General features: G+C 52.9%; 2 protein-coding genes across 3 annotated transcripts; both read left to right on the plus strand.

Moving 5' to 3' along the window:
• The first annotated feature begins 3,526 nt into the window (after window positions 1-3,526).
• On the plus strand, window positions 3,527-7,914 carry MYL6B (myosin light chain 6B). Its single transcript, XM_006751835.3, has 8 exons — window positions 3,527-3,674; window positions 5,117-5,339; window positions 6,067-6,094; window positions 6,330-6,473; window positions 6,704-6,877; window positions 7,405-7,482; window positions 7,634-7,671; window positions 7,810-7,914. The coding sequence occupies exons 2-7, from the start codon at window positions 5,163-5,165 to the stop codon at window positions 7,660-7,662; spliced, it is 630 nt and encodes a 209-aa protein (XP_006751898.1). The 5' UTR covers window positions 3,527-3,674; window positions 5,117-5,162; the 3' UTR covers window positions 7,663-7,671; window positions 7,810-7,914.
• Window positions 7,915-8,181: 267 nt separating this feature from the next.
• Window positions 8,182-11,373, plus strand: MYL6 (myosin light chain 6). Of its 2 annotated transcripts, XM_006728775.3 has the most exons (7): window positions 8,182-8,309; window positions 8,530-8,557; window positions 9,418-9,561; window positions 9,790-9,963; window positions 10,057-10,134; window positions 10,437-10,482; window positions 11,193-11,373. In XM_006728775.3, the coding sequence occupies exons 1-6, from the start codon at window positions 8,307-8,309 to the stop codon at window positions 10,463-10,465; spliced, it is 456 nt and encodes a 151-aa protein (XP_006728838.1). In that variant the 5' UTR covers window positions 8,182-8,306; the 3' UTR covers window positions 10,466-10,482; window positions 11,193-11,373. The 2 variants fall into 2 exon arrangements, with proteins under 2 accessions (XP_006728838.1, XP_006728837.1); XM_006728774.3 differs by lacking the exon at window positions 10,437-10,482.
• The last annotated feature ends 562 nt before the right edge of the window (window positions 11,374-11,935 follow it).

The raw sequence follows: 11,935 nt of genomic DNA on the forward strand, positions 1-11,935 counted from the left end.
ATTCATTCTCCAGATATTTGACTGCCCAGTACATGCCAGGCACTGTACTCTGCTCGGCCCTAGAAAGAGTGTGTGTTGGCAGGGAGAGGGGGCAGAGACAGAAAGGACGTGGCAACAACCTGAGAAAAGGGAACATGGCCCCTTTGAAGATCTGAACGCTAGTAGATGTGGCTAGTATAGAGGTGGGGCCGGAACAAGCAGTCAGTGTTTGAAGCTGTCGGGGTTTGCGGGCCAACTAAAGATTTAGTCTTTATCAAAACACATGGAAGGATTTTAGGTAGGGAGATGACATGATCAAATGCACATTTTGAAAACATCACTCCTCTTATTAAAGCTGTAGTTACCTATGTTAGTTTGTTCTCTGTCCTTTCCGTAGCTAAAAATATTTCAAATAGATTCCCAGGCCCTAACACAGACCTAGAGTCAGAATCTTTGGGGGCAGAGTCTGGAAGTTTGTCTGTTTACAAAGCTCCCAGGAGATTCTGAAGAACAGCTAAGTCTGAGAACCACTGTTTTAGAGCATTAAAAAAATGAAGCTAGCGTACTTACCATAAAATGTATTTTTCTGCTTGTATCTTGCATCTAGTGTGGGCTTACAAAAATGGGACTTGGGGCACCTGGGTGGCTCAGTCAGTTAAGCGTCTGTCTTCCGCTCAGGTCATGATCCCAGGGTTCTGGCATGGAGTCCCACATCCAGTTACCTGCTCAGCGGGGAGTCTGCTTCTCCCTCTGCCCCTCCCCCACCCCCCGCTTGTGCTCTCTCTCTCAAATAAATAAAATCTTTAAAAAAATGGGACTTGGAAAAGACTTTATAAACTACTCATGTATCATAAAACATCCTGGTTATGGGTTACCATGAATACCACTTCCTGGTCAAAATGCCAAAGGACTGAAGACATTTTTCCTAATAAATTCTCTCCTATTTACTTAGGAAATAGTGTTCTCTCTTCCTAAACTATTATGCACCTTAACACATTAGCTAGTGTTCAAAGAGCTAGTTAAGCTCTACAGGGTGAACCCACAATTATAGTTAAGCTCTACAGGGTGAACCCACAATTATTCAAGTAACTGAAGATCTATAAGTGCCGTGAAATTCCTAAAGTTGTTCTACTAGTTTTTGGTTTTTTTTTCTTGTTTTTTAAGAGAGAGAAAGTGCATGCACAGGCATGCAGGGGGGAGGGGCAGAGGTAGAGAGAGAACGTTAAGCAGGCCCCAAGCCCAGAGTGGAGCCCACATGAGATCATGACCTGAGTCAAAATCAAGAGTCAGATGCTCAACGGATGCTCAACCAACTGAGTCACCTAGGCGTCCCTGTTCTTAGTCTTTTGTTTTTTTTTTAAAGATTTTATTTATTTATTTGAGAGAGAGAGAGAAACCACATGAGAGGGGGGAGGGTCAGAGGGTGAAGCAGACTCCCTGCCAAGCAGGGAGCCCGATGCGGGACTAGATCCAGGGACTCCAGGATCATGACCTGAGCTGAAGGCAGTTGCTTAACCAACTGAGCCACCCAGGCGCCCTGTTCTTAGGTGTTTTAATGTGTATTTTTCTTTTACTTTTAAAGACTTGCCCTTTCTAATTATTTTATGTTGAAAGTAATATTAGAATAAATATGCAATCCCTAAAAACATACATGTCACATGCTATGCGGGGAGAGAGGAGAGAGGCATTTGTCACAGAAAATCCACATACATGTTGTAGAAATCACCTATGCCCGGTTAAGATCATGTTCAGTACAGTTTGCATTATTTATGATTAAAAGACAAGAATGTACAAAAAATGAAGGCCATTCCTCCAATCTGTTTGCCAAAAGCCTTCATGTTTTCTCTTTGCACTACTTTTTTTTTTTTTTTTTTAAGATTTTATTTATTTGACAGAGAGAGACACAGCGAAAAAGGGAACACAAGCAGAGGGAGTAGGAGAGGGAGAAGCAGGCTTCCCACTAAGCGGGGAGCCCGATGCGGGGCTCGATCCCAAGACCCTGGGATCCTGACCTGAGCTGAAGGCAGACACTTAACCATCTGAGCCACCCAGGCGCCCCTGCACTACTTCTTTATAAAGCAGACAAAAATGCTAGAAAGTCAGATGATGCCATAACCGCTTCTACTTGACAAAGTGCCAAAAGAGGGCTACAGCTAGACCAAGGGGAAGAGGAAAAAAAATCAGATAAACCACATTTTCCAAATCAACTACTGCTGACATGATGAAAGACACAAAAAGGCATTTGTGATACAGCTCTTCACAGCCTTGTAACCAAACACTTATAAGAAACATATTTCTTCTTCCTGCATTTCTTCAGGCCCAGTGATCCTTTATGGGTATAAAATGGGGAAATACCAACTACTTCATATATTGGGAAGAGTAAAGGAAATTTATTTCACAAACACATACTACTTACTCTGTGCCAGGCCCATTCTATTTTACAAATATTAACACATCTCCTCCTTCCAACAGCCTTATGAGCTAGGTACTATTATCCTTGTTTTACAGATGGGGGAACTGAGGCACACAGAGGTAACTACATTTGCCAGAGGTTACCAGCAGATACCTGGTAGAACCTGGGTTCCAATCTAAACTGAGGGGTGTGAGCCCATTCTCTTAAGCTCCCCCTTTGCTGCCTGAGATAATTTAGCCCCTCCAGCGGTAAGGGCTCGGTGGTGGCCTCTGGGATAGCTGCTAACATTTTTACTCTTCCGAGCAGCTTGCCCCAACCCCAAACATCACTCACTGCCCATAAAGTTTATTTATACCTCACCCTCCCGACCTTGGGTGGGTTTTCTACTCTGAACCTCTCTGCCTGCACGCCCAGGTAGCCCCAGCCTCCAGCCCCAGGGGCACGGCCAGGGCACTTCCTGTATCAGGGCCTGACCGGCTGGTTCCCTCCCAGCACAGGTGGCACCTCTGATAATGGTTTGGGGAATGAGGTGTCCAACGCTGGCAGAGATGTCACAGACTGAAAGGGCCGGACGGCCAAGCCTCCGTTCCAGGCGGGCCCGCGAGGTCCCGGCCGCAGTATGGAGAAACTTCAACGTGGGAGAAACTGGGGCAGGTGACCATGCTTAATTCCAAATCTTAACATTTACTTCAACTACCAGCTCATTTAAAAAAAGAAGAGAAGAAAAAGAAAAACCTTGGAGTTACTGTCCCAAGTCACACAGCAACTCAGTGGCCTCTGCCCTTACTACCAAACCGCGAGGTTAAGCTAAGCCGACCGCACCACTGTCTCCGCGGCAGTGAGCGCCGGCCACGGCGCCTTCCACCCGGCCTGCGGCAGCTTCGCCCTTCCCCCTGGTTCGGCGTTCTCCCACCGGCCGATCCGGGCACATACCCCAGCCCACGCCAAACGGGGAACGCACGGCTGGGCAAGGGAGACATCCCTTGTGCGGGGGAGGCCCCCGCACGGTTTTAGGGTCAGGGGAATGGACTGTAAGTTGATCGTTGCCTTTTAGTTCCGGGACAAGAAGAGCGCCAAAACTGCCTGAGTCACCAACGGCCGCCACCTGCCGGAAGCCACTGCTTGGGCGTCCTCTTCCAGCTAGAGAGCCGCGTTTCCCGTGAGCCCGCGGGCGCTCGAGGACTACGACTCCCGGCATGCTTCGAGGCCGCTGGAGTTAACCCTTCGGGGCCCGCAGCCTCCTCCCAGCGCCCCGCCTCCGCCCTTACCTGGACCCCGCAGGGTGAGTTTTTGGGAGCTGCGGAGGGACTCTTTCCTTTATTTAAGCTTGATTTAAGGTGTGCGTGCGTGCGTGCGTGCGTGTGCGTGTGTGTGTGTGTGTGTGTGTGATGTATTCTGGGAGGGTGGAATGATTCTGATTTTTCTAAAATGGGACAATGTTCAGTAATGAGATTCAGACGCATTTTTTGCAAGTGGGAGACAGATTCAACTCTCTGAACCCCAGGGTCTAAGTGGAATCACTACTATCTTCCTCAGAACGCTGCCTAAATCCTTTCCTTCCTTATCCCTAGAACAAAATAGCCAGCAACCTCTCCCCTCTCCCAACCCACCTCTGACTTAGACCCTACCCTGGTGTCCCCGGCAAGGTTTGGGACCTGGCGCCAGTGTCAGGGTTATTATTCTCTGGTTGGGGGTTAAGTACCTGGAGAGCCCATAGGACCTCCCACATCCTTTTTATTAGAGATTTTAGAATTTAGGTCCTTTGCCTCTCAGGGCCTGCCCTTCCCCTCAGGTGCCACCACAGAGTGAGTCCCTGCAAGTTCAGCAGGCACCCTGCCTTTGTCGGACTTGAATGACCATGGGCTTGTGCAAAAGGGTTCCTTCCTTGGGATTATGGGTGGTGGGTGTTAAACCTGATCCTTGCCCCCACCCTCACCCTTAATACAATACTGGGAAAGGAGACAATGGGGGGTGTCACACTCCTCTTTCTGTTACTATTCTTTATCTACATTGTGCACAATCCCAGTTCTGGGCTGGGAGGGAGGGCAGCAGGGACTGTAAGATTTGGGGATTATTAGTCTGTGGGGTCAACTACCCCTGCTTCTCAACCGTGGTCAGAGGGAAGTGGAGGACCTGCTTGTTTTTTTCACCTTTCACTGCTCCCAGACCCCAATTTTTTTTAAGATTTTATTTTTGAGTAGTCTGCACACCCAATGTGGGGCCCGAACCCACAACCCGGAGAGATCAGGAGTTGCATGTTCTACTGACTGAGCCAGCCAGGTGCCCCTCCCAGACCCCACTTTAACAATCCTACTTCACAAGGCCCCCCTCCCTGCCTCAGCCTTTAAGAACCTAAAGCTGCTAGAAAAAAGGGCTACTCTGTGTCAGGGGCTTGAGGCCTGGAATACCTGGATCCTCTTCTTTGCTTCACCCCTATGTCAGTGTCTGTCACTGGCAAGCATCCTATCCTTACCCCGGAGGTTAACTCCCTCATTCTGGGCAGTCTCTGGCTTCCTTCCCCTGCCCCCAAAGGGGCCATTGTTCTGGCCAGCATTTGGGGCCGAGTGAACAGAAGAGAGAAGACCTTGGGGCAGGAGTCCTGAACCATAGGAGTCCAGGGCAGGCCAGCATATCTCTCCTCTATCTCACCCTCCCCACCGCCAACTGGCTCCCTGCCCCCGCCCCCGCCCCTTGACATCCCAGACTCCCTGGCTATTTAAACAGAGATGGGTGCCCCCATCGGCACACTGTCCTTTGGCCACCGGACATCATGCCTCCCAAGAAGGATGTTCCCATGAAGAAACCAGCGGGACCCTCTATTGCCAAGCCTGCTGCCAAACCAGCAGCAGGGGCCCCTCCAGCCAAGACCAAGGCTGAGCCAGCTCCAGCTGCCCCTCCCGCCCCTCAGAAAACCCAGGAGCCCCCCATCGATCTCTCCAAAGTGGTGGTGAGTCCCGGGAAAGTGAGGAAAGAATTTGGAAGGGATGATACAGGGTGGGAAACAGCCTAGGGGATTTGGGGGTATCTAGAAGACAGGGAATTAGTAAGCACTGGACAGATTAAATTAGAGATTTCTCTTAGTCCCCCCTTTGGAAGCATCCAGGCTTATGACTCTGCTGTTCTTTTTTGTTCTCTCCCTCTAACCTATAACATGTGTGTGGGTACGTACACACACATTCTCACTGACCCCCGTGCTGGAGGCAGGGACCCGTGAGATGGGGAACATCTGGGTTCTGAGGACAGTTTCAAGGTGAAGAGAGGGAACTGGTGCCTGTTTCTGGCTGACAGTTCAATTCTAAAAGCCACAGCCCTGAACCCCAGGAGGGAAGGCTGAAGAGGACAGACTTGTTAGACAATCACAGCTGGGGGCCAGGGGTAAATTTAGCTTTTGTTCAGTCCCCAGTTATGTGAGGGATGCAGAGCTCAGGGCCCTGGAGGGAGGGAAACAGGTGGCATGGGATTAACCCTGTTCCCAGGAAACCCTCCCCCCCATAATTCCCCCTCTTGGGATTCTCCCAAGGTCCAGAGCTGGGAATGGGACTGAGGTGGCTGGGCTCCCCGCCTGGTCTCGTTGAGCCCCTCCCCAGAAGTGGCTGCCAGTTGGTTGGGAGGAGTGCTGGAGAGAGATTGAATGAGCCCTGTCATCCCTCCTCACCTGCTCTTTTCTTCCACAGATCGAGTTTAACAAGGATCAGCTGGAGGGTGAGGCGAAGCTGGTCCCTTAAGCTCCACGGTCTAGTCCCAAGCCCCTGGTCAGATCCTCTTTCTATTCCCCTGACTCCAGTCCCAACCTTGAAAGCTTCCACGCTAGTGGTCTTTGTGTCCCCTATTCTGCCCAGCCCTAGCACATAGTTTCTGAACCTCCTTTCTGTCGGGGTGGGGGAGGGGTGGTGATGGGAAACCCTGGTCCCAACACTGACCTCTTCTTATACTTCAGAGTTCAAGGAGGCCTTTGAGCTGTTTGATCGAGTAGGGGATGGCAAGATCCTGTACGGTCAGTGTGGGGATGTGATGAGGGCCCTGGGCCAGAACCCCACCAACGCCGAGGTGCTCAGGGTCCTGGGGAACCCCAAGAGTGATGGTGAGGGGGACGCCTGGAACAATGCGGGTTTTTGGGGTGGTGGTGGAACCAAGGAATGTTGGCAAGGTGACAAAGGATACTGGGGTGGGTCTCAGGACTTCAAAAACTGTCAAACTCCGGGTAGAAAAACAAACTGAATGTTCAACAGGATGAAAGCCTTCGTGGTAGGGATGGGAGCTGGGTGCAAGGTGACTCTACAGTGACCTCTCCCTCCCCTTTCTAACCTCTAGAGCTGAAGTCCCGGCGTGTGGACTTTGAGACTTTCCTGCCCATGCTCCAGGCCGTAGCCAAAAACCGGGACCAAGGCTCATATGAGGACTACCTGGAGGGGCTTCGGGTGTTTGACAAAGAGGGGAACGGCAAAGTCATGGGAGCAGAGCTCAGACATGTCCTCACCACCCTGGGTGAGGCAGGGACCAGAACTCCTGTGGGTTGGAGAGGAGGGGGTGGACCAAGAAGGTTAGCCAAGTAGGCAGAGCCAGGGAAGGATTATCGGCCTATAGGTCATGGGCAGGAGACTGAGAAGATCAGAGCCATGGGGGCAGAATCTGAAGGGCTTCTTCCTGCAAGAGGTGAAGTGAGGGTACATGCAGATGCCTCCCAAAGGACAGAGGAAAGGGGATGAGGTGGAAAACCTGATGTTCTGTGGTGGAAGAGATGCTTGTGCTCTGTGATCTTGTAGCCCCTTAACCCTCTGGAATCCACTTCCCCTCTGTCAAAGCTTTCACCAGGTGCTAATGCAGATGAGATGGAAAGCAAGATGCAGGGACACATTCGAGCTGTTACCATTACAAGGAGAGGATCCCTTTGGGGTTCTGTTGCTATGAGCAAGTTTCCAAGGGTGGGAGAAGAGAAGGTACCACCCAGAAGAGAAAGGCCTGGCTGGGGAAGGAGGGAGGGCAGGGACTAAAATTCTATGTCTGGGGCTCAGGAGAGAGGATGACTGAAGATGAGGTGGAGACTGTTCTGGCAGGACACGAGGACAGCAATGGCTGCATCAACTATGAAGGTGAGGAGCCAAAGGAGCAGAAGGGACAGGGGAGGAGGGGAGGCAGAAGGCTCGCGGTGTGTGGGTGGGGACACCCGGGGCCTGGATTGTCTAAAATCAGATGGATTATCGAAGGGTCTGCTTCTGAACCTCTCTTGCCTCCTCTCTACAGCCTTCCTGAAGCACATCCTAAGCGTCTGAGCTCTCCAGGTAGGGCTCCCCACACCCCACCTGGAGAGGCAAGTTTCCTTTCCTTCCCGCAGCCAGGGCAGAAAAGCAGGGAAGTGCGTTTTCGTGTCCTGCTGCGCGCGAGCGACAGGCCTTGGCAGCTTTCGTCTTTTTCCACAGATGCAGCGGGGTCGGACACTGCCCCCCTTCTCCGGCAGGCGGAAGCACGTTCCTGCCACTAGGAGGCCACCTCTTGTTTCAAAATAAAGAGACGATTCCTCCCTAGGCGTCCGACTGTTGCTTTCTTCAGTCGTGGGACTGGGGGGGAGGGGGGAAGGGGGGTCAGGGAGGGAGGGGGGGCGGGCAGGGTGGGCTCTCCTCTCCCCAATCCGATATCCTCTGATCTTCCCGCTGCACGGAGGAGCAGCTTCCACACGCCCCGCTCGACCCGCTTCGGCAGTTTCCTCCCCCCAGGTAGAGCTATGCGGGAGGAAGCAGCAGCGGGCCCCGCCCACCTCATTACTAATGTAGCGATATTATCTGCATAAAGCCAGGCCGGGACTCCTATTGGCTGGATCAGCTGAGGGTGACGTCACTGGGACGTACTAAGACTAGGGTTGGGCCGGGAATCGGAGCCATTACTGCAGGAAAAGGTCCCGCGGAGCGGAGCCGTCAAGATGGTGGGGCCCGGGACCTGGAACGATGAGCGGGATTTGGGGCGAGAGGCGGGAAGTCGGGGGTAGGGGTTTGCAAAGGGAACCTGAGGGCCTGGAAGGTCGGGGGTGGGGTTGGAAAGTTTGGGGGTCCGTCCCCCAGCACGGAACAGGAGTTTGTGGGACTGGGATGGAAGCTTGGGGGATTGGGGTTCAGATGCTGACTGCTCCCCTCTTCTCTGAGCAGTGTGACTTCACCGAGGACCAGACTGCAGGTAAGTAATCTCTGACCCCTACTGAGGTCATGTTTAGGGAGAGGGACCCCCGCCTCTAGCACCTACCTCCTAACCCCAACCTGTCATCTCTTCAGCACCCCCAGGGAAGTACTTCCTGGATTCCCTTCTCCTTCTTTCTGGATCCTCCATTTTCTTTTCTCACTCTTTCTTCCTCCCTCCCCTTCCACTCTAGATCCGAGCCCCAAGCCCCGGGTGAGTTTTAGGTGGTGTGGGTATGTGAAACAACTTGGTCGCCTAATGCCTGCTGTGTGTGGTGTGGGGAGGGTGTATTAAGTTGCCTGTGGTCCTGTCCTTTAATCAGCTTCTGCCTCTTTTCTCCTCCTGTGATAACCCCCGCCCCAGCTTGGAATTGTTAAGATTGTAAAAAGCAGTGACCTGGAATTTTGAGGAAATGGGGACAGGGGGATTTGCTGAGGATACTTCACAGCTGTACCCTCTGAAGGTCTCTTTCTGTACAGGAGGGGTTGGAAGTGGCAGGCTGGGATGACCCCAGTCCCAGGCTGCTGCTCCCACTTCCTTATAAGGACAGGACCCAGACAGGGCGGTGGCAAATTCCTGCCCTGAGCAGAGTAGTGAGGCTGGGCAGGCTTGCTGTAGGCACAGGGGCCTGTGAATGGATGTTACCGTTCTGCCCAGGGGGGAGGAAGGCTGTGTCATTATGTGGGACACCTGTGTTGGGAGGCAGGGACACTAGGTCCCTCTTACTGGACTTGGGTGTACAGTGATACAAATACCTGGTTTCCTCAGCATGAGCAAAGTTGAATGGGCAGAAGGGGTTGTGAGAGAGAGTATGGGTTAACCCCCATATGGTCAGTGCTGATGTGTATCTGAATCTTCAGAGTTCAAGGAGGCCTTTCAGCTGTTTGACCGGACAGGGGACGGCAAGATCCTGTACAGCCAGTGTGGGGATGTGATGAGGGCCCTGGGCCAGAACCCCACCAACGCCGAGGTGCTCAAGGTCCTGGGGAACCCCAAGAGTGATGGTGAGGGTCCTCACGAACAATTTCTCAGTGTGGTAATGGGTCTACAGTTCTTCAGCTGAGAGCTTCCCTTTATCTTCATAGGCCCAGAACTCAAGCAGGTTTGTCTCAACTAGCAAATCCCACAGATTTCTCCTGCTTTGAGTGGGAGCCACCTGCTCACTTGTGGTCCCCGTAATCTCCTCAGTCCTGAGAACCCGTGTGACTTTCCTTCCACCTCCTTTATGGCAGAGATGAATGTGAAGGTGCTGGACTTTGAACACTTCCTGCCCATGCTGCAGACTGTGGCCAAGAACAAGGACCAGGGCACCTATGAGGACTATGTCGAAGGCCTTCGGGTGTTTGACAAGGAAGGGAATGGCACGGTCATGGGTGCTGAAATCCGGCATGTTCTTGTCACCCTGGGTAAGGCTCTGCCCTTGCTCCTTGAGCGGAGGTGCCACCTGATACACACCTGCCACCCAGTTCCCAAAATGCTTTTTCTCTTTCCCTCTGCAGGTGAGAAGATGACGGAGGAAGAAGTAGAGATGCTGGTGGCAGGACATGAGGACAGCAATGGTTGTATCAACTATGAAGGTGAGGGATGAACTGGGGCTCTCGTGAAGCAAGTTGTCCAGGCAGATCATGCCTGGCGTTTGGGGCTCTCCCTGCTCCCTGGGCTCCAGAAAGCCAGGAGGCAAGGAGCAGGGCCCAGCCTGGCCCAGGAGTGGGAGGCCATGGGAATAGGACAGGAAAGGAAGGGATAATGTGTGAAGGGGGGGTGTGGGGGGGAAGGAATGGGGAGTCAAATCAAGGGAATGTCTGTTCCCCTACTGCCTGACCCCTTCACCCCATGTCTGTGTCTGGTCTTCACCATGAATGTCTCTTCCTTCCTGCAGCATTTGTGAGGCATATCCTGTCTGGGTGACGGGCCCAGTGGGGCGGGTACGGCTCCTCCCAGCCTCCCCTTCTCTAGTTGCCCCCTCCCCAGTGTTTTTCTGCCCAAGCTCTGCTCTCTAGCCCTTGCCCTACCCCTACTACCATCTGACTTCCTCCTAGCATGTTTCTGCATGGAGCTGACTGGGGAGGGGAGGGGAGGGGTTCCTCAAAGAGGAAGACAGCCTGGGGGTGTGGTACCTCCTTTTCTCCTAGAATGGGCTCTGAGGTTTTGCTTATAGGGCCTGGGGTGCTAGTGTCTGGGAACTCGCACCGGCCTGTCCCCGTCTTGCTTCAGGGTGATCCTTTGGCCCTGGGGATAGGTGGTTGCATAGGGGGGTTGGTTGCCTGCCCCATCGTGCTGCTATAGCTGATTAGTCTTTTCTTCTTCCTTCTGCTGGGCAGCTTGGAGGTACCCTAACCCAAACCTCTGTCTTCTCCTGCCAATGGCTGACAGTAGCTGTAGGTGTAGTTGAGAACTTCTCTGCCTCCTGCTGTGTCCTTGCTGCTCAGGGTGGGGTGGAGGAGCTAACAGTGGGTGGGAGGGGAGCTGGGGGCCGAGAGAACTAGGCAGACTCAAGGTGGCTCCTCTGCAAAGCCAAGGTTGGTTTCTGCGGGCACGCTCCTGTGCTACCCTTGTGGTCCTATGGTCTCCTGGCCCCTGGTGGACCCCTCCCCGCAGCCCTACTCCCTGGCTCACCCGTCTCTCTGATCCACAGAGCTCGTCCGTATGGTGCTGAATGGCTGAGGACGTTCGAGCCCTGTGTCTTCCCCTGTGTGAGACTACATGTAGCCCTGAAGGCGTCCTAGGTCCTCTTGTCACAGCACCTTCGCCAGCTCGTCTCTCTTGGATGATATTTGCTGTCAGCATTCACCAAATAAACTTGCTCTGTGCCCTAAGCATGGTTCTGCTTTCCTTTGTGAGCAGGGTGAAGGGGAGGAGAGACCATCTAGGGTCAATAGACCAGGGGCTGGGAAAGCTGGGGGAAGGGCTGGTAGGATCCATCTTTGTGTCATTTAAGAAATGCTGGCCCCATTCATTGATGCTACTACAAAGGCTACCCCTTGGGGGATTAAGGAAGCCATACATCCCTGTAGGACCAGGGCTGACCGTCCTCATTCTGTCTCTTACCCAGGAGGTCCTCCTAGCCCTCCGACTGGCTAAACCCAGCCCTCACCCTCCCAAGCACTGACGGCCTTTGGTGGGGAAAGCCCAGGGAGTGTCTGATGGAGAGAACGCCAGGCCCAGTCAGCACTGCCCGAGCCTGTCACTTCGGCAGGGCTAGGGGCCAGTAACAACACAAGTACGTGAGATGCCTGCCTTCTTCCCACCTAATAAGGGAAGGAATGAAGCCCTTACTTCTGCAAGGATAAATATACAAAATCTCCAGGTTGTGAGGATGTCCTTCCAAGTCTCAAACAGCTATTTTTGGGGCAGGTGAGGGCCGGTACCCGGCTCCCG

This window comes from Leptonychotes weddellii, chromosome 5 (genome assembly GCF_054177405.1).
Source record: "Leptonychotes weddellii isolate Sample4059 chromosome 5, ASM5417740v2, whole genome shotgun sequence".
NCBI classification, from domain to species: Eukaryota; Metazoa; Chordata; class Mammalia; order Carnivora; family Phocidae; genus Leptonychotes; species Leptonychotes weddellii.